The following is a 26,316-nucleotide window of genomic DNA, read 5'->3' on the forward strand; positions in this document are numbered from 1 at the left end:
ACAACAGTACTAGTGATGGGACTTATCACTGTTGCTGTGCCTGACATAAGTTACGTTTAACGTAACTTAGCCGGCTCCTTAAAAAATATATTCTGATTGAAAAACCAAGTAAAGCCCGGAACCAGATTTTTCTTTGGAAACTTGGTCACCGAAAAGCTTTTCACCAATTAAAACTTCTATCCAGATTTTGTAAGCTGATCCCCCAGGTTTCCATGAATCCAAATTCTCCATCATTTCTCACTGTTCTCATATTTTTACTCTTGTGTTTTCAAACATCGGAAAGCCAAAACTTCTTGCGTAGGGGCTCTTCTCTATCTGCTGAAGATAATACAGGCGTGTTGAGTTCCCCAGACAAAACATTCAGTTGTGGCTTTTATGGCCTCGGTGGAAATGCTTATTTGTTCTCAATCTGGTTCACGCACTCTAGAGACAGAACTGTTGTTTGGACAGCTAACCGTGACAGACCAGTCAACGGCCAGGGCTCCAGAGCTTCTCTGCGGAGAAATGGCGCCATGGTCTTAACTGATGTTGATGACACAGTCATTTGGATGACTAACACAACCTCTACTAGTGCTGATAGAGCAGAGCTTCTGGATACTGGAAATCTTGTTCTCAAGGACAGACATGGTAAAATCCTATGGCAAAGCTTTGATTATCCTACTGATACACTCCTTCCTAATCAAGTATTTAGAAAGAGCACTAAGCTGATTTCTGGAGTAGGAAATGGAACTTATGCATCTGGGTATTTTAGTTTATATTTTGATAATGATAATGTATTGAGGTTGATATATGATGGGCCTGAAATTTCAAGTGTGTACTGGCCAGATCCCGATTTTGATGTGTTCCAAAATGGAAGAACAAAGTATAACAGTAGCAGAATAGCTGTTTTAGATGATTTTGGCAGTTTCTCATCAAGTGATGAGTTGAAATTCAGTGCTATAGACATGGGTTTCGGGATAAAAAGGAGGTTGACAATGGATTATGATGGAAACCTCAGGCTTTACAGTCTTAACAAGGTGACGGGATCATGGATGATTTCTTGGCAAGCTCTTATGCAGCCAGGTAAAGTGCATGGTGTCTGTGGTAAAAATGGGATTTGTGTTTATACACCCGAGCCAAAGTGCTCATGCCCACCTGGGTATGAGGCAACTGAGCCAGGGGATTGGAGCAAAGGTTGCAAGCCTAAGTTTAATAGAACTTGTTCATCAAGCTTGACGGAAGTCAAATTCGTTGGGGTTCCAAATACAGATTTCTATGGTTTTGACCTCAACTACAGTAAGACTATATCAAAAGAGGCTTGTATGAAATTGTGCCTGGGTGACTGTCGGTGTTCAGGATTTAGCTACAGGCTAACAGGTCAAGGGCTCTGCTTCACAAAAAGTGTGCTTTTTAATGGCTTCAAGGCTCCAAATTTTCCAGGCATCATATATCTAAAATTGCCAGTGAGTGTGGAGGCATCAGAACCTGCTATTCTAAACGGCACTAATCCTGTATGCCGGTTAAGTAAATCTCAAATTGTGATTGGATCTCCATCTATGTATGACACCACTGCTAAGAGAGTGAGATGGAGCTATTTTTACTGGTTTGCACTGGCAATTGGCGCAATTGAAGTTTTCGTCATTGCGTCAGGTTGGTGGCTGCTCTTTAGAAGACAAGATGTACCGTCTTCACTGGAAGAAGGATATCAAGCATTATCAAGTCAGTTCAGGAGATTTAGTTATGCTGAACTCAAGAAATCAACAAAAAGTTTCAAGGAAGAGCTTGGCAGAGGAGGCTCCGGGGCTGTGTATAAGGGTGTTTTGGCCGATGGAAGGGCAGTGGCTGTGAAGAGACTAGGAGATTTACATCAAGGAGAAGAAGTGTTTTGGGCAGAAGTGAGTACAATTGGAAAAATCTATCACATGAACCTGGTAAGAATGTGGGGATTCTGTTCAGAAGGCAGACACAGACTCTTAATTTATGAGTATGTTGAAAAGCAATCATTGGACAAGCATCTCTTCTCTTCATATTTTCTTGGGTGGAAAGAGAGGTTTAAAGTTGCCTTGGGGACAGCTAAGGGTCTAGCTTATCTTCACCATGAGTGTCTGGAATGGGTTATCCACTGTGACGTGAAGCCTGAAAATATACTTCTGGATAGTGAATTTGAGCCTAAGATTGCTGACTTTGGTCTAGCCAAGTTGTCTCAGAGGGGCAGCAATAGTTCTCAATTCTCTCAGATTCGAGGAACAAAAGGTTACATGGCTCCAGAGTGGGCTTCAAATCTTCCCATCACTGCCAAAGTTGATGTGTATAGTTATGGAGTTGTGATTCTTGAGATGGTGAAAGGAATTCGGCTTTCAAACTGGGTGGTAGAGGATGGTGAAGGGCAGGAAGCAGAGTTGAAAAGATTTGTCAGGGAAGTGAAAAGGAAAATTCTATATGAAGAGGAAGCATGGATAGAGGAAATAGTGGATCCAAGATTGAAAGGAAAATTTAACACGAACCAGGCTGCAACTTTGATTGGAATTGGGATATCCTGTGTGGATGAAGATCGAAGCAAAAGACCAACAATGGATTCAGTAGTCCAGTCCCTGTTAGAATGTGAAACTGAGTCTGAAATCCACATTACAGACGATCACTGATAAGTACTCTTTTCTTTTCTAGCTACAGCATATTTTTGTGCTTTGATGACTTGGACACAGTTTTATTTTGTAAAATCAACTGATGGCTTTTTCAAATGTAATATTTCAATTAATAAGATTCGCTTAGTATTTGCCTTCGCTAATATTCCATGATGAAACAATTTTTGTTGGATTGGATGATGAAATATCATCAACAGAAAAGAAACATGTAGTTAATTGCCAAGTCCTCTCCAGTAGGTAGCTTTTACTGCTTATGCACAATAGATATGTCATAAAGCGCAGGAACTGCTGTCCCAAGAAATTTAAAATTGAAAAAGAAAAGAAACTAAAACTGGAAATTCGTTAGCATTGCAGTCAAAGGAATATATATCTGATACGAACTGGGCTTAGATGTCATAGTTGCAGAAATCTGTAGCACAGACCTGAACTAATAGCCCGTTTGGGAGTGTGGTGAGGTAGTTGGGCTGTCAAAGCCCAATTACTAAATTGTTTGGTAACACTTGTAGCTGAGCTTTGGTAGCTTAGCAAATTTTTTTTTTCAACTTCTATTCTACAGCTGTAGCTTTTATTCCACAGCAGCTGCAGCTTAAAAGCTACAGCACCTCACTCCCAAACACATCCTAACAAATGTCGAAGCAAAGCAAAATCGATCTCTTTATAATTTTGCTTTCTTGTAGCTTGGTTTTCATTGGCAAGGAACGCCATTTCTCAGTGAAGGTGCAAGATTTCGATATTCAGGTAGAGATAAATTAACCATAAAAAAACACCTCAAAAGGTACGGTTGCCTCTCCCACAAAGAAATTGAAAAATAAGGAGAAATTTTCATGCTGCTGACTATATATTCTGCGGAGAGTGACATGTATATGCAAAAGCATTGCATTACTGATAGAAAGAGAGAGAGAGAGATCATAGAAAAAATCAACTGTTAAAGATCCAAACAGTGTTTCATAAATGAGTTGGTTAATAGTGATTAATCCATTTAAAATCCGAGTTATAAAGTCAAATCATAGATAAATAAAGCCTCCAAATCTGACTAGAAACACGGTGATCACTTGTACTTTTGATAAAAAGGAGGTGGCTTCGGCTATGCCGCCTTTACATTCTGAATGGAATTCTGACGAGGTAAAATGGAAAGAAAAGGAACCTCAAACCCATATGCTGTGGAGCTTTATATCTTTAAGAAGTTTTTTCACTTGAGTTCAGAATTGAAACGTCTTATCTTCTTGCAACATAGAGTGGAAATAGCACAACTTACTAAAATTCGATCAATGTTCTTGCTGTCAATCTATAGTATAGTCATAAGTACGACTCTCATCTCTAGGTGGAATCTTAACTTTTGAAGGATTTATTCCTTTCTCAGACTCAACCAGATGAATTTTGAGGTACAGTGGGCAACCTGATCTGTCTTTACGATTGGTTCAAAACATGAAAGGAAGCAACGCGTTGAAATTTGAAAATGCAACGAGTTCATTAACATCTTTTCACTTTCATGTGGAATATGATGAAATTTGGCTCAGTGCAAAAACTACTAAGAGAATTTATTCCTTGTCTGTTTGTTTGATTGATGTCCAAATTTTCAAATACTTACACAAGAGCAGCAATGGCTGGTCTTATTTTCGACATTTGTAGTACTCTTTCAGAACCATTTAAATGGCCTCTGTTTGACAGACCCTGGCAATTTGTATCTAAAGGGCAGACTATTCCAGTAGGGAGCTCGCAGAGGGAGTGGGATCTTATCATTATCTTGGTGTCTCTATTAAATCCCGAGGAAAAAAGTTCATCTTGCAAGCATAGCTAACTAGACTTCAACGATCAACATAATGCAAAACATTGATGTTGATCGTTATTATTGGGTGAATAAACTTGTAAGTGGTCATGATCTAGTGTTGAATTCACTCGGAATAAATGATGGTTGCTGCTTGTATGCGTGCCATACTTGCTGGTCTAGATTCTCATAGTCTTCTGTTAAGCATTATGGATCATAATTTCAGTGACGTCCGGTGGAGAGCTCAGTTTCGAAATTTTGATATCGATTCTTTTCCCTGAATAGATTGAGGCAGGCAAGCATGTAGAATATCAAGTGTGACACCCGTATTTTGTATTATTATTATTATTATTATGGAACATAATATTTTAGGTCAATGATGAGTGTTTTAAATTTTAAAATCACTAAATTATTTTTTTAAATATATTAAATACCTTATTAAAAAAGGAAATAAAATCCCTAATGGGTAGGGATATTAAAAGGCTTGGCTTATAAAAACCATTCTTACCTTATTTTTGTTTCTTAAAACCCTAAAGACTAATCAAGAAAAGAATATAGCAATGAAAACAAGAGTAAATTCATGTTTTTGAATAAGAAGAGAGGAAGATTTTGATTGTGTTCCTATTTACCATTAAATTAGTTCTTTATTTTTGATTATTTTGAAGGTAGGTAAAAATTTATAATCCTTTGAACTTCTGGTTTTTTTTTTTTTTTTGAGAAGATTGAACTTCTGGTTTTAATTGTGATTTTATGTGATTGATTGAATGATTTTTTTTTTTTTTGTGTTGTATTGATAAAAATGTGAAAACATCATCATGTATTGATATATGTTGTTACTGAGTGAAAATAGCGCTATTATGTTATCCTGAAAAACTGTGAACAGTGTATATTTAATCGTGTATGACTACTATTTTCTTTGAGTTTCATACATTTAGTTTATCAAACTAGACACCTTGACCTTTCTATCCATATGTTATTGTTAAAAAACTCATTGTATATTAATTGTTTTGATTTTTCGAAATTAGAACACTTGCGCTGGAAAATTCTGATTTTTAGCAGCAATTCTCACTTCTACATTTTATTTCATAACCCAAACAACTTCTGAAAATTTTGGGAATTTTTATGACTGTACATATATATGTCTAGTTTCTGTGTTTTTAATTTCGTAATTTTTATCTTAATATAAAAATCACTAAAAATCATAGAGCTGGCTGCTGCAATCCTGGAAACTGTTTTCCAGAATTGCTACGGCTGGTATTAAAGCGAGTTTAGGTTACTTTTTCACTATTAAATGCCTTATAAATTTTAATTCTAATTCCTTATAGTCTCCTCTGATGGTCAAAACTTGAATCACTATTTTTCAACATGTATAACTAAAGTTATGAATTTTTTTGTCAAAACTTGAATCACTATTTTTCAACGTGTATAACTAAAATTATAAATTTTTGAACCAGCAATCCTCTGTTTATATCGTCATTGGATAGTTTTGATGTTTTTATGAAAAATCAGTTTTTGGAAATGTTTATGAACTCTAATTAATCTTGTTAAGTTTCTTATTGAATGCCAACATGTTTACAGTATTTTTTGTAATATTTATAATTTTTTCGACATAGTTATAGCTTGTTAGAAATCAGCTCCTTTATGATGATTTAGTATAGTTTAACGAATTGATGTGCTTAAGTAAGAGTACATGGTTTAAGAATTTTCGGGTTTTCCTATCAAGATCAGATTTGAATAAAATATTGATAAGAAAATTGTCTTAATAATTTTAGGCCAAGAGTGAGCTCATGTGATTGGGGTTGCCATTGATTGTTTTGGATCGAGGTAAGTAAATTCATGCATAATGTTATTATAAGTATATATATAAATATTTATGAATAAAATAATGTTGTCCAAATGTATTGGCACTTCATGGTTTTAAAGTTATTTAAAACATTTTCTTAAATGTGTTTTAAAAATAAATTTAAAATACTTGTTTTCAATAAATGGTTTTCCTTAAAAAAAAAATTGCAAAACTTGGTCAATTCAATGTTTTATAAGAGCGTTTTATTGAAATGTTACTGAAAGATTAAAATTGAAAGACTGAAAACTATATTTAAGGTTTTGACTCATAATCTGTAGTTACTGTTACTGATATAACCGAACAGTAGTTGTATTGTGCACACCTACTAATGATTATTGCAGGGTAAAATACCCTGAATGAACTACTGGCCGAGTCACCGGGAATACATGTGACATATTAAACTATTGGTCAGGTCGCCGGGAATACATGTGACATACTGAACTATTGGTAGGGTCGACGGGAATACTAATGACACTATGTGGCAAGAGTGAATTGCAAGGATTTGTCCGTGGCATACCCCAAAAAAAGGGTATTTATCTAAAAACACCCCCATACTGTAAAATTCCTCATATATGCCTTTTCTAATGTGCAATTACGAAATTGCCCTAATTAAAAACCTAAAATCATCTAAATTACCCTGCATAATCAGTCACAAAACACAATCCCTAATTCTCGCTCATGACCAACGTACACAACACCCATTTTTGCCAAATTTAAACCTTCCTCAAGATTGAATCCAATTCAAGCAAGCAAAAAAGAGTGAAGAGTTGTTTGCCAGGCTCGATTGCAGTCCCTTTGAAGCGCCATTAGATGAGGTTAACGCCAATGATGCTTTGCTGTTGTTACTTCATGCCTCTGTTGCCCTTTGTTCTAGCCCATAAATTTGTTGCCTTGAATTGAAATTGGGCAAATGAAAGGTGATTTACCACTCAAAACTTGACTGTTACACCTTGTTGAGTATGATTTTATCGAATATATGCTTTGCTAATTTGTGTGATTTGTTAGTAACATTAGAATCTATCTTGAATGACTTGAAAATTTGGTACAAAAGCTCAAGTATTGGAGTTGTGCTTATGTGGAGATATGGGTTACAATTTTAATGAAAAAAAAACCTGCATTACATATATCTCATTTCTTATTTTCAACGACTGAAAGATGTTAATTAGGAAACTTGTACGAGATAATTTAATTTTGGACTATTGACATTATATTTACTTAGAAATGGAAATAGTGGGTGGATAAATTTAGTTTTTCATTAATAATTGCTCAAGAAGCAAGGGGATTAGTGATGGATGGAGAGTTTGTGTAGAATTGTGAGGCCATTTGATTACTGCAAGTATTATAAATTTCTTGTCTTTATGATTTTCTTATTCAGCAATTTGATTTGACACAGGTTTTGTTGTTTTTAATTTTCAATACATGTGATTTAGTACCATATGATTGGGTCAATTGAATAAAGTAATAATTGGTTACAAAATGGCCAACTGGTTCAGCTGCAATAATATGGAAATTTGTGGTTTATTGTTTGGAACTAGAATTGTAAATTGTTATCTAGTATGCGGCTTCATGTCACTATAAGTTACTCAAACTCGTGTATGCGTGACATCCAGACTGTACTGAGGCTATATCGAAAATTCTTTCGCCCATCGTGCAAGTACGTGACATCCCACAACAAAAATCAGGGTATGTACTATATATATAATGTGTTTTCAACATAATAATAAGAATGATGTTATATCGAAACTGTACTGAGGTTATATCGAAAATTCTTTGGCCCATCGTGCAAGTACGTGACATCCCGCAACAAAAATCAGGGTATGTACTATATATATAATGTGTTTTGAACATAATAATAAGAATGCTGATTTTTAACAATTGATTTATATGAATTTTTTTAGTGGTGATTGTGGAGCATTTTTATTGCGGTACTTGGAGGTCATAGCCCATGGACTTGATGTCAATTCATATTGCCAACAAGATCATGTTACACAATTTCGAAAAGCCTTGGCTGTCAAATTATTTGGGCATAAGTCATGAAAAAAAAAATTGTAGTGTACTACCCTTAAAAACTTTGTTGATGTGTCATTTTTTGGACCATGAGATGTAATAGTTATAATGAGGATGTTGTTGATATTTGATGTCATTAAAGATAACTTGACATCATTAATATATTTTATTTCTTTGTTAATTATATTAATGATGGAGCAGATAGTTTGTATAATCTATGTGATATAACAAGATTGTCATTTATGCTCAGGGAATACTCTGTAAGAAAATACACAACTGCAGTTGGGTATTTGCACAGATACACGACTGCAATCGAGTATTTACAAATATACATGACCAGCTCTCTGTAATAAAATACATGACTGCAGTCGAATATTTTCACAGATACACGATCGCAGTCGAGTATTTGTAATTGTACATGACCAGCTCTCTGTAAGAAAATACTTGATTGCAGTCGAGTATTGCACAGATACACGACTACAGTCGAGTATTTGAAATTATAGATGATCAGATATCTGTAAGAAAATACTCGACTGTAGAGTTTACAAATTCATCATTAACACCCGAAACTAAATGTGAATCAAAACCTAACATGACTAAATAATAATTTTTTTTATTGGAGGTTACCTAATATTTGTGTAAGATAATGGTTTGAGAATCGATTAGTCCGTATCCAAATTGCTATATAATACCAAGAAAATGATTGTGGACTAGTTCTTTTTTAAACTTCACATGTATCTATAGACATCATAGAGTTGTTTCCCTTAGGCCTTAGGCTACTATGCACTTAATATCCAAAATATAATATATTTATCAAATAATTTCATTCATCTTTATATCAGAGGTTATGAATCATTCCTACCTAATCACTAGTGTTGTTGAAATATAAAATAAAAAAGTGGCTTCTGTATTTTCACTCCGTAATGTTGTATTTTCATTGATCGAGATTGCAGAGACCAGAGAATGGCTCTGTTCAAGTGCCAAGATCAAGCATAACTTACGATTTTTGAATGTCCTGCTGATGGCTTGGCCCGTCATATTTTGCACAGATTTTCTGCTTAGGAGAAAAGGTTGAAATGGTGGAGCTAGTCACTTGTCTTAGATAAAATGACACAGCAACCAGTCCCATTTTGGGATCTATTATTTTTTAATATTAAATTTTGGTGGTTTAAATTATTACCCACGTGAAATACTACATTAGACTCAATGAATATGCGAGGGCCACCTTACAGCTGCTGTAAGGTGTAGCCCTCCGTGAGTCCCACTTGGGCCTGCGGTGGGTACTGTTCACGTGAGAGGGCTGCACCTTACAGCAGCTGTAAGGTAGCAGGCTGCCAATGAATAACGTTGATGACTGAAATAAATATTTCTTTCTCTCTAGTGACTTGGAATTGGGTTGGTGAGTTTGCAATGATAAATATTGAAGATGCCCATCAGTCCACTAGCATGAGGCACAATATACGTTAGTACAACATAGCACTAACATGAGCACATTTCAGCAAGGCATGGGGTATGGTACGACATGTATATTCATACATAAGAATCAATTGCTCGTGGATGGTGCAAAATAGGCTACCGTCCATATTCTCAATGGTTACCGTCCATATTCTCAATGACACAAAAAGTACTTGATTATGTTGTGAAAGATTTTGTAATTTGTGTTTGGTAAGTAAGAAAGTTAACTTGAAAATGAAAGAGAGAGATAAAGAAGAATATGTAATTTATTAGAATGAACTCAATTTAACAATTAAGATCTAAGCTCTGTATTTATACATTATGAAAATGCATTCACTAGAGTTTGTTATAACTTCTACACACGCTTAACAAGTTTGTTAACAATAATCTGAGTCAGCTAACTAATTGTTACACGTCAGCTAGGAGATCATCAAGTGTGCTCATCCTCACAGCTCTAACCATGCTCTGTAACATCCCCTTATATCCTGGACATTTTAGCTTGCTGCGAAGTTAATGAAACTAATCAAAAGTCAGTGGCTTGGTAAGTATACTGCAGTTTGATCTTCACTCGGAACAAATTGCACAACAATCTTTTTAGCTGCTACTTTTTCTCTAATAAAATGAATATCCAATTCAACATGTTTAGTTTTAGCATGATAAATTGGAATATAAGCCAATAATATAGCACCTTGATTATCACACCACATTATAGGTGTTGTAACAAGTTTAATATTCAATTCACTAAGTAAAGTTTGAATCCAAACAACCTCAGATGTAGCTTAAGCTAAAGCTCTATACTCAGCTTCAGTAATGGATCTTGAAACCACTGGTTGCTTTTTAGAACATCAGGAAACTAAATTCGAACCAAGATACAAAGCATATCCAGCAACTGATTTTCTATGATCTTTGTCACATGCCTAATCAGAATCACTAAAATAGTTCACTTGTAATGTTACATAGTGGTAAAAATGCAAACCAAAGTGAATGGAACCCTTTAAATACTGCAAAAGTCTTTTGCATACTTCCCAATGTTCTGTTGTTGGTGAAGACAAAAGTTGATTGAGTTTATTCACAGATAATGCTATCTCAGGTCTTGTTAGGGTCACATACTGTAAGGCCCCAATTATACATCTATACTGAGATGCATTAGAAATAGTTGGACCTGATCCTTTGCTAAGATGATGTCCTGTTGACATTGGTGTAGGAATTGGGCTATATATTTTGCTTGAGAAAGATAAAATCCAGTAGCTGTCTTTGAAACTCCAATCCCAAGAAAATAGTTGAGCTCCCCCAAGTCTTTCAAAGCAAAGGTAGTCTGTATATTGTGAATTACTTGCTACACCAACTGATAGTTAGAGCCAATAATAATTATATCATCAACACGTACTAAACCAAGTAAAATATGACCATTTTCCCACATATAGAAGAGGGAACTATTAGATTTTGAGTTTAGAAAACCCCATTGAACTACCATAATAGTTTTAAACTTGTCAAACCATACTCTTGGAGCTTACTTTAACCTATAGATGGTCTTCTTGAGTTTGCAGACATGATTGAGCTTTGTAGTATCAGCAAATCCTTCAGGTTGTAACATATATACATCCTCAACCAAAATGTCATTTAAAAAAGCATTATTTACATCAACATGTCTAAGAATTCATTTGTTCATGATAGCTAAGCTCAAAACTATTATAACTGTCGAAGTTTTCGCAATTGGACTGAAAGTTTTTGTATAATCTATTCCATGTGTCTGATGGAAACCTTTGGCCACTAGTCTTGCTTTGTATCTAAAAATGGTACCATCTGAGTTGTGTTTTATTCTAAAAACCCACTTGCTTCCTATCACTTTGACAGTGTTGTTGGTAATACTAAATCCCAGGTATGACGGATTTAAAGAGCTTGATACTCCTCTTGCATTGCCTTAAACCATTTTTGATCAGATATTGCTTGGGAAACAGATGTATGTTCTGAAGGTGTGGCTAAAATAGCAGCAGATAAGAATTTGGCTTGTAAATACTAGCCTTGGATCTGGTGATCATTGGATGTCCTACTAGTGGTGCAGCGGGTATTACATGTGGTGGTGATTGAGTGTCATTCAAGGGTTGAATATCATACAATTATTGTGTATGAGATTCAATGTCAAAAGATGATGAATAAGGAGAATGTACCTCTCTAGGAGCTGTTGATAAAGGCTCTGAGGAAACACATGCTGGAAGAGGTTGTAGAAGAGGTTGTAGTATTGGAAAATGAGTAAAGGAAAGAGTGGAGACAGTAGAAGAATTTGAGACTGTATCAGTTGAAGTACAAGATTGAGTGACAGAAGAAAAATTTGAACCAGAGACATATGTAAAAGAATATTCATCAAAGATTACATGATTGGAGATATACACTCGACCAGAAAAATGAAGACATTGGTACCTTTTATGTTGAGAGTTATAGCTAATGAAAACACATCTATCTGATCTAAACTCAAGTTTATGTCTATTATATGGCATGAGATAAGGATAACAGGCACAACAAAAGGTTCTGAGAAAATTATAATTAGGTTTTTGATGAAAAAGTTTTTGATAAGGAGAAATATTATTCAAAGTTGATGTAGGTAACCTATTGATGAGAAAAACAATTGTGTGAAAGGCATTCCATCAGAATTTCAATGGCAAATTTGCTTGAGCTAACAAAGTGAGGCCAATATCAACAATATGCCTATGTTTTATTTCTATTATACCATTTTGATGTGAATATGAGGAGAAGGATGCCTGAATTGAATTCCAAACTGAGCAAGATAGGTAGAAAAACTTTTAAATTCCCCTCCCCAATCTGTTTGAATAGTTTTGATATGTTTATGCAAGTGTTTCTCTATGAAACTTTTAAAGGTTATGAACACTTGAAGTGCATCAGATTTAGCAGTCAAACGAAAGATCCATGTGAACCTGCTAAAATCATCTAAAATTGACAAATAATAAGAGTAACCTTGAGTTAAGTAACATGAGATAGACCCCAAAGATCAACATACAAAAGTTTAGGAGACTCTGTTGTTTGTGTTGGAACAGAATCAAAGTGTAACAGATGACTTTTGCCAAATTGACAAGCATTACAAAAATTCAGGTTTTTGGTTTTATTCAAAGTAAAATTAGTACAATCCTTCAATACAGTTTCAAGAGTATGAAAAGTAGGATGTCCTAACCTTTTGTGAAGCAGATTGATATTTACTGTACTTGCATTAACTATCAAGGCTAACTTACATAAGTTATTATTGATAAAGGAAGAACTATTCAGGACATCAGAATCATTACAAGACAAAGAAGGAAAATAAGCAAACATATACTCAATTTTGTTGAAAGAAGGTTGACAGAACAAAGTTGAGCTATCATCAAAGAGTTGAGATGTAATTTGGATTGGATACAACACTCTTTTTGCAATTCTTTTAAGCAAGATGATTCATGAGCTCCTGGCCTTGACAAAACAAAAATTTTCAAGAAATCAATAGTAACATCATTGTCAGCTAAGAGTTTTGAAACACTAAGCAAATTCTTGGTTATTTGAGGAACATAAAGAGCATGATTTAGCAATAAAGGTTCATGTGTGGCTGTGGCCAGCAATACTGATCCAATTTGTTTAATATGCAAAGAAGAACCATTTCCAACAAGCAATTTTTCACTCCCACTATAAGCTTTTGGTTCAAGAAGTTTAGCTAAATCATTGGTGATGTGATTAGTTGCACCACTGTCAATGTATTAGGTAAGATCGTCAACCATTTCTAGAGAAGGAACTAAAGGAGCTGAAGGAGAACAACCATTGTAATCTCTATTAAAGCTAAAACCAAGTGTAGAAGAACTGGCACCAGAGGAGTTACTAGGATGAGAAACATAAAATTCAGTTGGATCTGAGTACATCATATAACTTTGATATCCAGGACCTCTTGGCGTATTAGAATTTCTACAATTAGGATGACCAAAAACATTGCCAAAATGAGAATTAAAACCTTTGCCATAAGCTTCATTAAAAAATCTGCCACCTACATTTCCAAATCCTCTTCCAAAATTTCTTTGACCAAGCCTAAAATTGCCTTTAAAAGCTCCTTTTGCTTGATTCCTTAAAGGTACAAAAGCAGAAGAGTACCTATTTTTGCACTCGTGTGCTCCATGACTAGGTGCAAAATAGATTTGGCAAATGATAGTTGAATTAACATCACCAGACTATCCCATACCACTGCCATTAGCAAAAATCCCAAAGCCAGTGTTGTAACCTCCTCCATAAGTTCCATTATTATATTTTGGATTACCACCAGCATGTTTTCCAGAAATAAATTGCTTTTGAGCTACATTAGCCGACAAATTATGAGTAATATCACTAGCAATTTTGTCTTTCTTCTGCTCAACTCTATTTTCATAACTCAACAGCAATGAGTAAAATTCATTAAGATTAATCTTGTCACCTCTAGTTAAGACACAAATAACCAGAGACTCATAGTCAGAGGAATCCAGTCCAGTCAAAACATATTGAATAAAATCATTCAATTCAACAAGTTTTCTAGCCAAAGCTAAGTTATCAGATACTCTTTTCATTTTAGCAAAGTAATCAATCATCAACATTGATCCTTTTTTAAGTGTTTGAATCTGCATTTTAAGAGGCATTATTATAGCCTGAGATTGCGAGATAAACTTACTAGTGAGTGCATCTAGAAGTTTTTTAGCATTGGAGAATTGAATCACTGTTGCAAGCAAGTTTTGCTGAATAGATGACATCATCCAGCTCAGAATCAACTAATTAGTCTTCATCCAAGCTTTATATTCTGGATTAATCTCTCGATCCTTTGTTCTTGTTAAATCAGTAGCTCCAGTGCTAGCTGATGAGAGAAATTGCTCTGGACAAGCTCGATCACTAATGATGAAACTTTCTAAGTTGTTTTCTTTGATTGACGTTAAGATCTTAGTTCGCCAAACAATGTAATTATTCTGATCCAGTTTAATAAGAGTAACAAAACAATAAGATCCTAAGATTTCATTAGAGCTCATCATTGTTTGCTCTGATACCGTGAAAGATTTTGTAATTTGTGTCTTTGGTCAGTAAGAAAGTTAACGAGAAAATGAAAGAGAGAGATAAAGAAGAATCTGGAATTTATTAGAATGAAGTCAACTTAACAATTATGATCTAAGCTCTGTATTTATACATCATGAAAACGCATTCACTAGAGTTTATTATAACTTCTACACACGCCTAACAAGTTTGTTAACAATAAGCTGAATCAGCTAACTAATTGTTACACGTTAGCTAGGAGATCATCGAGTGTGCTCATCCTCACAGCTCTAACCATGCTCTGTAACATGTTGAGCGTTGGGGAGACTGGAATGGAGTCTGAGGCAGCTTCTAGAAATCGTCTGTCAAGTCTTCTCCAACGACCAAAATTGGGTAATTTTCTCACACCTTTTTATAAACTATATTTTAGTTTTAGACTTTGCTTCACGAAACTAAAGTGGCCACTTGTATTTGGGGAAAATGACAGTAGTATTCCTGTGAATTGACAAAATGATTCCGGAAATCTCATTATTTTTTTTGAAATGATCGCATAAAATCTTTAGGATTATCCTTTGGTAACAGTGACCAAATTTTGTTTCATTTAGGCTTAAAAGAAAAAAAACCTGAAAGGTCATTTACGAAAACAATTGGTCATGATGACCGAGTAGTCAAACCACAGGAGTTATCTCACTGTGGCCATATTTATTCAAACAATAATCACGGGCTGCGACAACCTCTTCTTGACATGAGAAATGCAACCAACCAGATCAGGACCATGACTACAAGATTTCTATTGTACATGACCATTGATGCGACTCTTCAAAAATCAGCAAAGAATGAAATAAATCCTAAATTCTTCTTAATCTCTTCTTCGACCTCTGCAAACTTGAACGCCAACAAATCTTTTCATAAATCAAAAATTCTAAACCAAATTCTGTTAGCATCATATACCACTCCCAGGCTTCAATGTTTCCAAATTTTCCATCACTTCTCATTGTTCTCATAGCTTTTTTCTTCTGCTTTCAAACTTCAGAAAGCCAAAACCTCTTGCTTAGGGGCTCTTCTCTATCTGTTGAAGATAATACAGGCGTGTTGACTTCCCCAGACAAAACATTCAGTTGTGGCTTCTATGGCCTGGGTGGAAATGCTTATTTGTTCTCAATCTGGTTCATGCACTCTAGAGACAGAACTGTTGTTTGGACAGCTAACCGTGACAGACCAGTCAACGGCCAGGGCTCCAGAGCTTCTCTGCGGAGAAATGGCGCCATGGTCTTAACTGATGTTGATGGCAGAGTCATTTGGATGACTAACACAACCTCTACTGGTGCTGATAGAGCAGAGCTTCTGGATACTGGAAATCTTGTTCTCAAGGACAGACACGGTAAAATCCTATGGCAAAGCTTTGATTTTCCTACTGATACCCTCCTTCCTAATCAAGTATTTAGAAAGAGCACTAAGCTGATTTCTGGAGTAGGAAATGGAACTTATGCGTCGGGGTATTTTAGTTTATATTTTGATAATGATAATGTATTGAGGTTGATGTATGATGGGCCTGAAATTTCAAGTGTGTACTGGCCAGATCCTGATCTTAATGTGTTCCAAAATGGAAGAACAAATTATAACAGTAGCAGAATAGCTGTTTTAGATAATTTTGGCAGTTTCTCATCAAGTGATGAGTTGAAATTCAGTGCTACAGACATGGGTTTCGGGATCAAAAGAAGGTTGACAATGGATTATGATGGAAACCTCAGGCTTTATAGTCTTAACACTGTGACAGGATTATGGATGATTTCTTGGCAAGCTCTTATGCGGCCCTGTAAAGTGCATGGTGTCTGTGGTAAAAATGGGATTTGCACTTATACGCCAGAGCCAAAGTGCTCATGTCCACCCGGGTATGAGGCAACTGAGCCGGGTGATTGGAGCAAAGGTTGCAAGCCTAAGTTTAATAGAACTTCTTCATCAAGTTTGACAGACGTGAAATTCGTCAAGGTTCCAAAAGTAGATTTCTATGGTTTTGACCTCAACTTCAGTGAACATGTATCAAAAGAGGCTTATATGAAATTGTGCTTGGATGACTTTCGGTGTTCAGGATTTAGCTATAGGCTGACAGGTGAAAGGGTTTGTTTTACAAAAAGTGAGCTGTTTAATGGCTACAAGGCTCCAAATTTTCCAGGAGACATGTATCTAAAATTGCCAGTGACAGTGGAGGCATTAGAACCAGCTATTTTAAATGGCACCAATCCTGCATGCCAGTCGAATAAATCTGATATATTGGTTGGATCTCCATCGATGTACTACAGAAATACTAAGAGAGCGAAATGGAGTTATTTTTACTGGTTTGCACTGGCAATTGGTGCAATAGAAGTCCTCTTCATTGTTTCAGGTTGGTGGCTGCTCTTTAGAAGACAAGGTATACCATCCTCTCTGGAAGACGGATATCGAGCATTATCAAGTCAATTCAAGAGATTTAGTTATGCTGAACTCAAAAAAGCAACAAACAGTTTCAAGGAAGAGCTTGGCAAAGGGGGCTCGGGGCCTGTGTATAAGGGCGTTTTGACCGATGAAAGGGCAGTGGCTGTGAAGAGACTAGGAGATTTACATCAAGGAGAAGAAGTGTTTTGGGCAGAAGTGAGTACAATTGGAAAAATCTATCACATGAACCTGGTGAGAATGTGGGGATTCTGTACAGAAGGCATGCACAGACTCTTAGTTTATGAGTATGTTGAAAACCAATCGCTGGACAAGCATCTATTCTCTTCAAATTTTCTTGGATGGAAAGAGAGGTTTAAAGTTGCCTTGGGGACGGCTAAGGGTCTAGCTTATCTTCACCATGAGTGTCTGGAATGGGTTATCCACTGTGACGTAAAGCCTGAAAATATACTTCTGGATAGCGAATTTGAGCCTAAGATTGCTGACTTTGGTCTAGCCAAGTTGTCTCAGAGGGGCAGCAATAGTTCTCAATTCTCACGAATTCGAGGAACAAAAGGTTACATGGCTCCAGAGTGGGCTTCAAATCTTCCCATCACTTCCAAAGTCGATGTCTTTAGTTATGGAGTTGTGATACTTGAAATGTTAAAAGGAATTCGGCTTTCAAACTGGGTAGTAGAAGATAGTGAAGGGCAAGAAGCAGAGCTGACAGGGTTCATCAGGGAAGTGAAAGAGAAAATTCTATGTGGAAAGCAAGCACGGATAGAGGAAATAGTGGATCCAAGATTGAAAGGAAATTTTAACAAGAACCAGGCTGCAACGTTGTTTCGAATTTGGATATCTTGTGCGGATGAAATCGAAACAAAAGACCAACAATGGATTCAGTAGTCCAGTCCCTGTTAGAATGTGAAACTGAGTCTGAAATCCACATTACAGGCGTATTTTCTGGCTCTCATGACTAGGACACAATATTTATTACGTAAAATCAACTGTTGGTATTTGCACGCGTAATGTATGAATTAATAAGAGAATAAATAGTATGAGACTTCGCTAGCATTCCTGAATCAAACATTTTTTTTTTTTGTTTTGGGTATTGGATGATGAAATATCGTCAACTGAAGAGATACATGTAATTAATTGCCAAGTCCTCTTCCGCAGGCAATTTGTCTTTCTTGATGCACTATAGATATGTAGCAAAACCCTGGAACTGCTGTCCATTGAATTTTTGAAATCCAAAAAGGAAGAGAAAATTTGTAGCACAGACCTAATGTAACAAAATACAGAGGCAAAGGCAAATTGATCTTCTAAAAAATCTTCTTATTTGTTGCTTGGTTTGGATTAGCAAGGAACACCGCTTTTCAGTGAAGGAGCCGGATTTCACCTTTCAGGTAGAGAGAAATTGACCATCAACAGGGAGAGGCCATTGCTAAAATCAACTGTTGAAGATTTAAACAGATCTTTCATAAATTAGTGTGTTAATAGTGATCGATCAATGACCAATTTATCAAGTCAACTTATAGATAAACTGAAGCCTCCAAATCTGAATAGAAAGACGTGGCACCAATAAGAATGTGAAGCTGAATCTGAATTCCACATTAGCTTGGTTTCTCTATTAAATCACAAGGAAAAAAGTTTCATTTTGTTGCATGACAGAAACCGTATAGCTAGTTAGACTTCAGTGGTAAACATTAGGTAAAAGATTGATGTTCTTCCTTATTCCTGGGAAATTTATATTTATTTTATAGATGTAGGCTGATTATTAAAAATCTAAATTAATTAAACTAAATTATTTTCAGAAAATGAAGTACACAGATGTTTTTACATAGTTCAAAGAACAATTCTATCCCAAATATTAAGTAATTCACTAAGTATAAGAAGATTACAACCTATTCGACCTATGAGATTCTTACACGATTTCAAACTCCCTCGTACTGTTACCGCCAATTTAGTTGAATCTACTAAATGAATCTGCTTAGTTAACACCATTTGTCTTTTATTTGCAACCTTAATGTGAAATCCATTCACTGTTGCAAATGACCGTTTCTCCAGATCGACCAATCAATAAACATGTCTAATAGTAGACTAAGGTGGATATAAAATATGAAGACAAAAACTCCATGAATAGTTTTGACAGGTAGTGTTCAAACAATACTATCCAGTTATACTTTGTACCCAATACAGTTCATGCTCACCAAAATTCTGTTTCTTTGCTTGTGGTGGACTGATATTCAATATGTAGGATACATCCTTATTTATAGGAAATGGTGATATTCCTAGAGTAAATCATAATAGAGTACATATTCCTTTTCAATTTTGATTTACTTCCAAAATCAAATCCCTTCTATCCTAAATAATCTCCCTAAAATAAAATCTCTATATCCTAAAAAAATAACTAAATTAAGAAGTCTCCTGATTAATGCAGATTTTAGTTTGAAAATTACAATTCAAAAGGATACAAATCTTAAATTGTCACTAGATGTCAACTTATTTAAGACTTTTAGGTTTTAACAATCTTTCCCTTTGGCATCCTTGTGGCAAAAACTTTTGACGAACTAGTCTTTAAAGCATATCATGGCGTTGGAGCAAAAGTCTGCATATAAATAAATTAAAGAACTAACCAAAACATAAACATTAGAGCACGTTAGTCCAAAAATAAATAAACATGGCATGAATAAAATTTACTTCGTTTCAAGAATAAAAATTCAGTATTCTCCTCAATCAAGCAATTCTTTTCTAAAAACAAATGTGACTCCCCTAAGGAATTACTACTCCCCCTTTTTTGCAAAAGAATCCAAAGTATAATTTAAGAAAATAGTCTAAGGTTTAATGAGCAGTGAATATACATGTTTGCCTAAAATAAAGACTCAAATAATGATCGCCATGCAAGAATATTCAAAATAAATATTTTATGCGTGAAATACCTAAAATGAACTTTTAATGGAACTAGTGACAATTTTCTTTGACATATTCTCACAGTACATACAAAATCAAGAGATTTAGAAATTAATCACTCAAACTAATTAAAGAATATAGAAATTTAAACTTTCTTGCGTATGTGAAAAGCAAATCATTCAAAATTCATTATCAAGTCTCTCAATAACAACAACTTTAGTATAAAGAAATAGAATGAACAAGTCAAAGTAACCTTGTAATCTTCACCTCAAATTAAAACTTATTGAAACAAGTAGGTAGTGTCTTTTTTTTTTCTTTTTTTTTTCCTCATCTTGGTTTGCTTTTGCTTTTCCCTTTTTTTTTTAACCATAGTCGGAGCTTTTTTAATCTACATCTTAAGGTAGCTTTTTCTCATGGTATATCATCTTCTATTTTGTGATACTCAAACTCATATTACTTAAGAATAGTTTTATTCTTAAGAGTTATAGGTAGTTGTTTATGAATGTGTTGCCTATACATCTTGATAACTTATAATTAAGATAAGAATCAAAGGCAAATAGTCAACGTTTAATCCATTATTCTCAACTTCAAAAGAAACAAAAATATAGCATGCAGGCACCACCCTTCTAGAAGGTGGGCTCGCCCATTTTGAAGACGATGGCAGTGCTTCCGTCTTTAACTGGAACAAAAGAAAAAAAAGATGGAGAAAGAAAGAAAAAATAGAAACGGGCTGAAAAGGGCAAAGAAAAAAATTAATAAAATAATAAAAATAATATATAATTGATGAATAGTGCCAAAACTTTCTCTATAAATAGAAACGAAGAGAATGAGCAAATTCATTCCATTGAGAGAGAACACAATTTAGCATTTTAGAGAGAGAGTTTAAAGAGCTTGAAATTATAAGCTCTCACTATTGTGATTTGAGAGTTTCAGTGTATTGGGTTTTGGGTAGTGAGCTAAAATATTACAATACTTGTGACTCCTTTTCACTAGTAAAATATTTTCTTTCTGCCTTCACCCGTGGACGTAGGCTCAAAGCCGAACCACGTAATTTCTAGTGTCCTCTTTTGTGCTTGTTCTTTATTTTCTTCTAATTTCATGTTAGCTGTGGCACTGCTTCACCCACTAATTTCCCAACAGTGGTATCAGAGCTATTGGTTGTATTCTTTGGAGTCGGGTACTGTTTACGTATACGGTACTGTTCACATATATGGTATTTGTTCACGTAAACGACACTGTTCATAGATACGATACTGTTCATGAGAAACGGTGGGAGCGATCCAAGAATTTTACGGTGCAAAGCAGGGAATAGTGGTGTAAGTAAAGTAACTGTGTTGTTTTGTACATGTTTAGGAAAGTTCTGTCACAAAGGCGATAAGAGCCTAAAGAGTCTAGGTTTTAAGTGAGACCGTTGTGACCCCTCCAGTCTTTCCTGGGAACTTTCCTGGTGTGCATATTCACATGTACTCACAACTATTTGAGGTGATACACTAGTTTGTGTACAATATTTCTCAACAAAATGGTAGCAAAGTATGAAATTGAGAAGTTTAACGGAAATAATTTTTTGTTGTGGAAAATGAAGATAAAAGCTGTATTGAGGAAAAATAATTACTTGGCAGCAATTGGAGAAAGGCCCATGGAGATAACTGGTGATAAGTGAAACGAGATAGATGGCAACGCCATTTCTGATCTACACTTAGCACTTGCGGATAGAGTATTATCCAGTGTGGCAGAGAAAAATACAGCGAAGGAAATATGAGATACTCTCACAAAATTGTACGAGACCAAGTCACTACACAAGAAAATCTTCTCAAAAAGAAAACTCTATACTCTTCGAATGGCGAAATCTACAATGGTGACCGACCACATCAACACTTTGAAGACTCTATTTTCACAACTTACAATGTTGGGTCATAATATAGAGGAAAATGGACGTGCAGAACTTTTACTTCAAAGTCTACCAGATTCGTATGGTCAACTCATTATCAACTTGACGAACAATAATCCAACGGACAGTCTAATTTTTTATGATGTTGCAGCCTCCATATTAAATTAGGAGAGCATGTGGAAAAATAAGAAAAACAGACAAGCAAGTTCGCAGTAAGCGGAGGCGCTATCGGTGACGAGAAGGAGATCAATGGAACATGGCCCTAGTGGGAGTCACAATTATGGTAGATCAAAATCTAGAAGTAAGAAGAATGTTAAATGCTATAACTGTGGCAAGAAAGGGCACGTTAAGAAAGAGTGTTGGAGTAATCAGAAGAGAAAAAATAGCAGAGAACCTAAGTCATCAAATGCTCAGGGGTGTGTAGAAAGTACCTTGGATGATGACGAAATTCTCTACAACGAGGCAACAACTGTTTCAAAAGGTAAAAAACGACTATCTGATGTCTGGCTTATAGACTCATGAGTTACTTGGCATATAACCTCTCGAAGAGAATAGTTCAACACATATGAACCTATCTCAGGAGGATCTGTTTATATGAGAGATGATCATGCCTTGGAGATCCTTGGTATTGGTACTATCAAAATCAAAATATTTGATGGTACAATTCGTACAATTGAGGAGGTACGACATGTCAAAGGCCTGAAGAAAAATATATTGTCCTTTGGACAAATAGATAGTCATGGGTACAAAACTTATGTTGAAAATATAATTATGAAGATTGTTAAAGGCACGCTTGTATTGATGAAGGAAGAAAAGATCGGTGTTAATATATTCATGCTTAAAATAAAAACACTACAGGAGGCTGATACGTGTGTCGCATCAAATTTAGAAGAGTCAACGATGATGTGGCATCTCAAACTTGGCCACATGTTAGAACAAGGTTTGAAGATTCTCTCTGAGCGAAATTGCTTCTGGAGCTTAAAACAGTAAGCTTACTATTTTGCGAGCATTGTGTTACAAGTAAGCAGTATAGATTAAAGTTCAGTAAATCTATTGCTAGAAGTAAATGCATTATAAACTTGGTTCACTCTGATGTTTGGGAATCACTAGACATATCCATGGGAGGTGTAAAGTACATGGTAACTTTTATTGATGATTATTCCAGGAGATGTTGGGTGTATCTAATTAAGAAAAAGTCAGATGTATTTCCACTATTTAAAGAATATAAAGCGCGAGTGAAACTTAAATTCGGCAAAATGATCAAGTGCTTAAGGACAGATAATAGTAGAGAGTATACAGACGGCGAGTTTCTTACTTTCTGTAAGCAAGAAGGTATTCAGAGGTAATTCACGGTGGCATACACTCCTCAATAAAATGGAGTGGCGGAGTGGATGAACATGACTCTTATAGAAATTATAAAAGCTATGTTAAGAACTGCTGGTCTACCCAATTCATTCTGAGCAGAAGCAGCTAAAACTGCCTGTTATCTAGTAAATCAGTCGCCATCCACGGCAATTGGGCTGAATACAGTAGTGGAGATGTGGACTGGAAAGCCAGCTGATTATTCCTACTTACATGCATTTTGATATCCTATGTACATATGTACAATGCCCAAGAAAAAATAAAATTAGATCCAAAATCTAGGAGGTGTATCTTCTTAGGGTATACTGATGGAGTAATGGGGTATCGTCTGTGGGACCCCATTGCCCACAAGATCATCATCAGCAGAGCTGTTATTTTTGTAGAAGATCAACTGCAAATGAGAGATGAGGATGATAGCACTGTAAAAGAAAAGTTAGAGATTGTACCGGTGTATATGAAAAATAATTTGGGGAGAGAAGATTAAGATTCTTTTGAAGTAGCACCAGAGCACGAGCAACAAGAACAAGTTGAGTCCGAGACTCCAGAAGTTCGTCGATCAACTCGTAAGAGACGACTGCCGGCGTGGCACTCGGAGAATGTCATAAAGATCAATGTTGCATACCGTCTTCTAACAGAGGATGAAGAGCTATCAACTTTTCATAAAACTTTAAACAACCCAAATGTTGCTTTGTGGACGATAGCAATGCAGGAAGAAATTGAAGCTATACACAAGAACAAGACATGGGAACTTGTACCACTACCACAAGGAAGAAAAGCCATTAGAAACAAATGGGGCTACAAGATCAAACGTGATAACAATGACCAAGTGGAGCGGTATCGTGCAAGATTGGTGGTGAAATGATATGCTCAGAAAGGAGGTATTGAATTCAACGAGATATTTTCTCCGATAGTTCGACTCACGACAGTCAGAATAGTCTTGGCGATGTGTGCTACATTTGACCTACATTTAGAGCAGTTAGATGTGAAAGCTACATTTTTTTATGGAGAACTTGAAGAAGAAATATATATGCTCCAACCAGAAGGTTTTGATGAAAAGAGGAAAGAGAACTTAGTTTGCAGGTTGAACAAATCTTTATACTATCTCAAACAGGCGGCGAGGTGTTAGTATAAGAGATTTGATTCCTTCATCATGAGCCTTGAATACAACAGACTCAGTTCAGACCATTGTGCATATTACAAGATGTTTGAAGATAATGATTTCATTATTTTACTGTTGTGCGTGGATGACATATTGGTAGCATGCTCCAACAAAGATCGAGTCCAAGAATTGAAGACACAATTGGCTAGGGAGTTTGAAATGAAGAATTTGGGATCAGTAAACAAGATTTTAGGGATGGAAATTCACCGTGACAGAAATAATAGGAAGATTTGGCTTTCTCAGAAGAACTACTTGAAGAAAATTTTGCGACGCTTCATCATGCACAATTGTAAACCAATTTCTACCCCACTTCCTGTTAATTTCAAGTTATCCTCAAGTATGTGTCCTAGCAATGAAGTAGAGAGGAAGGAGATGTCTCGAGTACCGTATGCATGAGCAGTTGGAAGTTTGATGTTCGCTTTGATTTGTACAAGACCAGACATTGCACAACCAGTAGGAGCGATCAGTCGATACATGGCGAATCTTGGTGGAGAACATTGGAAAACTGTAAAGAGAATTCTAAGATATATCAGAGGGACCTTCGATGTTGCATTATGTTATGGAGGATCAGAATTTACTATCAGGGGCTATGTGAATTCAGATTTTGTAGGAGACATTGATAAAAGAAAATTCATTATTAGCTATGTGTTTACACTTGCCAGAGCAACTGTAAGCTAGGTTTCAAAACTGCAACCTGTTGTAGCCTTATCTACAACAGAAGCAGAGTACATGGCAGCTACACAAGCTTGCAAGGAACTTATTTACATACAAAGGTTATTGGAGGAACTCGGGCACAAACAACAGAAAATTCATGTGTTTTGTGACAGTCAGAGTGCCTTGCATATTGCAAGGAATCCAGTCTTTCATTATAGGACAAAGTACATAGGGGTACAATATCACTTCGTTCGTGAAGTAATGGAAGATGGAAGTGTGGATTTATAGAAAATCCATACCAAGGAGAACCTAGCAGATGTTTTGACTAAGCCGATCAATACTAACAAGTTTATCTGGAGTAGATCCTCTTATGGCCTAACAAAAACGTAGGCAACATGACAACGGCGAAGCAGAAAGGATGGTGTGGAGATATGATTGGCTCGCAATCAAATCTCCAAGTGGGAGAATGAAAAAATATAGTATGCGGACACCACCCTTCTAGAAAGTGGGCTCCTCCATTTTGAAGAAGAAGGTAGTGCTTTCGTCTTTGACTGGAACAAAAGAAAAAAAAATGGAGAAAGAAAGAAAAAATAGAAACGGGCCAAAAAGGGTTAAAAAAATGAATAAAATAATAAAAATAATATATAATTGATTAATAGTGCCAAAAATTTTAAAAATAATATATAATTGATTAATAATGCCAAAACTTTCTCTATAAATAGAAACGAAGAGAATGAGCAAATTCATTCCATTGAGAGAGAAGCAATTTAGCATTTTAGAGAGAGTTTAAAGAGCTTAAAATTATAAGCTCTTATTATAGTGATTTGAGAGTTTTGGTGTATTGGGTTTTGGGTAGTGAGATAAAATATTACAATACTTGTAACTGCTTTTCACTAGTAAAATATTTTCCTTCTGTCTTCGCCTGTGGATGTAAGCTAAAAACCGAACCACGTAATTTTTTGTATCATTTTTTGTGTTTGTTTTTTATTTTCTTCCAATTTTATTTTAGCTGTAGCCCTATTTCACCCACTAATTTCCCAACAAAAAGTATCATTTTATAGAATTAAGAATACAAAGACAAAGGTGCATAAAGATTTTAAACTTATCTAGAATTATTTCAAGCTTTCAAGTTCTCAAATTACGATTTTATGCACAATGTAACTTGAATAATGAACATATCATGCAATCTAACCCGCACAATATAGTGCGATGAGAGGACTACACAAA

At 35.5% G+C, this 26,316-nt stretch overlaps 2 protein-coding genes across 2 annotated transcripts; both read left to right on the forward strand.

Moving 5' to 3' along the window:
* Nucleotides 1–48: 48 nt before the first annotated feature.
* On the forward strand, nt 49–2,764 carry LOC102622235 (putative receptor protein kinase ZmPK1). Its single transcript, XM_052443398.1, has one exon. The coding sequence runs from the start codon at nt 213–215 to the stop codon at nt 2,619–2,621; it is 2,409 nt and encodes an 802-aa protein (XP_052299358.1). The 5' UTR covers nt 49–212; the 3' UTR covers nt 2,622–2,764.
* Nucleotides 2,765–15,003: 12,239 nt separating this feature from the next.
* Nucleotides 15,004–18,022, forward strand: LOC102621943 (putative receptor protein kinase ZmPK1). Its single transcript, XM_006493531.4, has 2 exons — nt 15,004–15,100; nt 15,741–18,022. The coding sequence occupies exons 1-2, from the start codon at nt 15,004–15,006 to the stop codon at nt 18,020–18,022; spliced, it is 2,379 nt and encodes a 792-aa protein (XP_006493594.2).
* The last annotated feature ends 8,294 nt before the right edge of the window (nt 18,023–26,316 follow it).

The sequence above is a fragment of the Citrus sinensis genome, chromosome 6, assembly GCF_022201045.2.
Source record: "Citrus sinensis cultivar Valencia sweet orange chromosome 6, DVS_A1.0, whole genome shotgun sequence".
NCBI lineage: Eukaryota > Viridiplantae > Streptophyta > Magnoliopsida > Sapindales > Rutaceae > Citrus > Citrus sinensis.

Excerpts from the sequence above, each read along its gene's own strand:
- LOC102622235 (XM_052443398.1), top strand. The coding sequence starts at position 213 with ATGAATCCAAATTCTCCATCATTTCTCACTGTTCTCATATTTTTACTC.
- LOC102621943 (XM_006493531.4), top strand. The coding sequence starts at position 15,004 with ATGCTCTGTAACATGTTGAGCGTTGGGGAGACTGGAATGGAGTCTGAG. Across the intron at positions 15,101-15,740 it reads TCTCCAACGACCAAAATTGG|AAAGCCAAAACCTCTTGCTT; the intron begins GTAATTTTCTCA and ends TTCAAACTTCAG.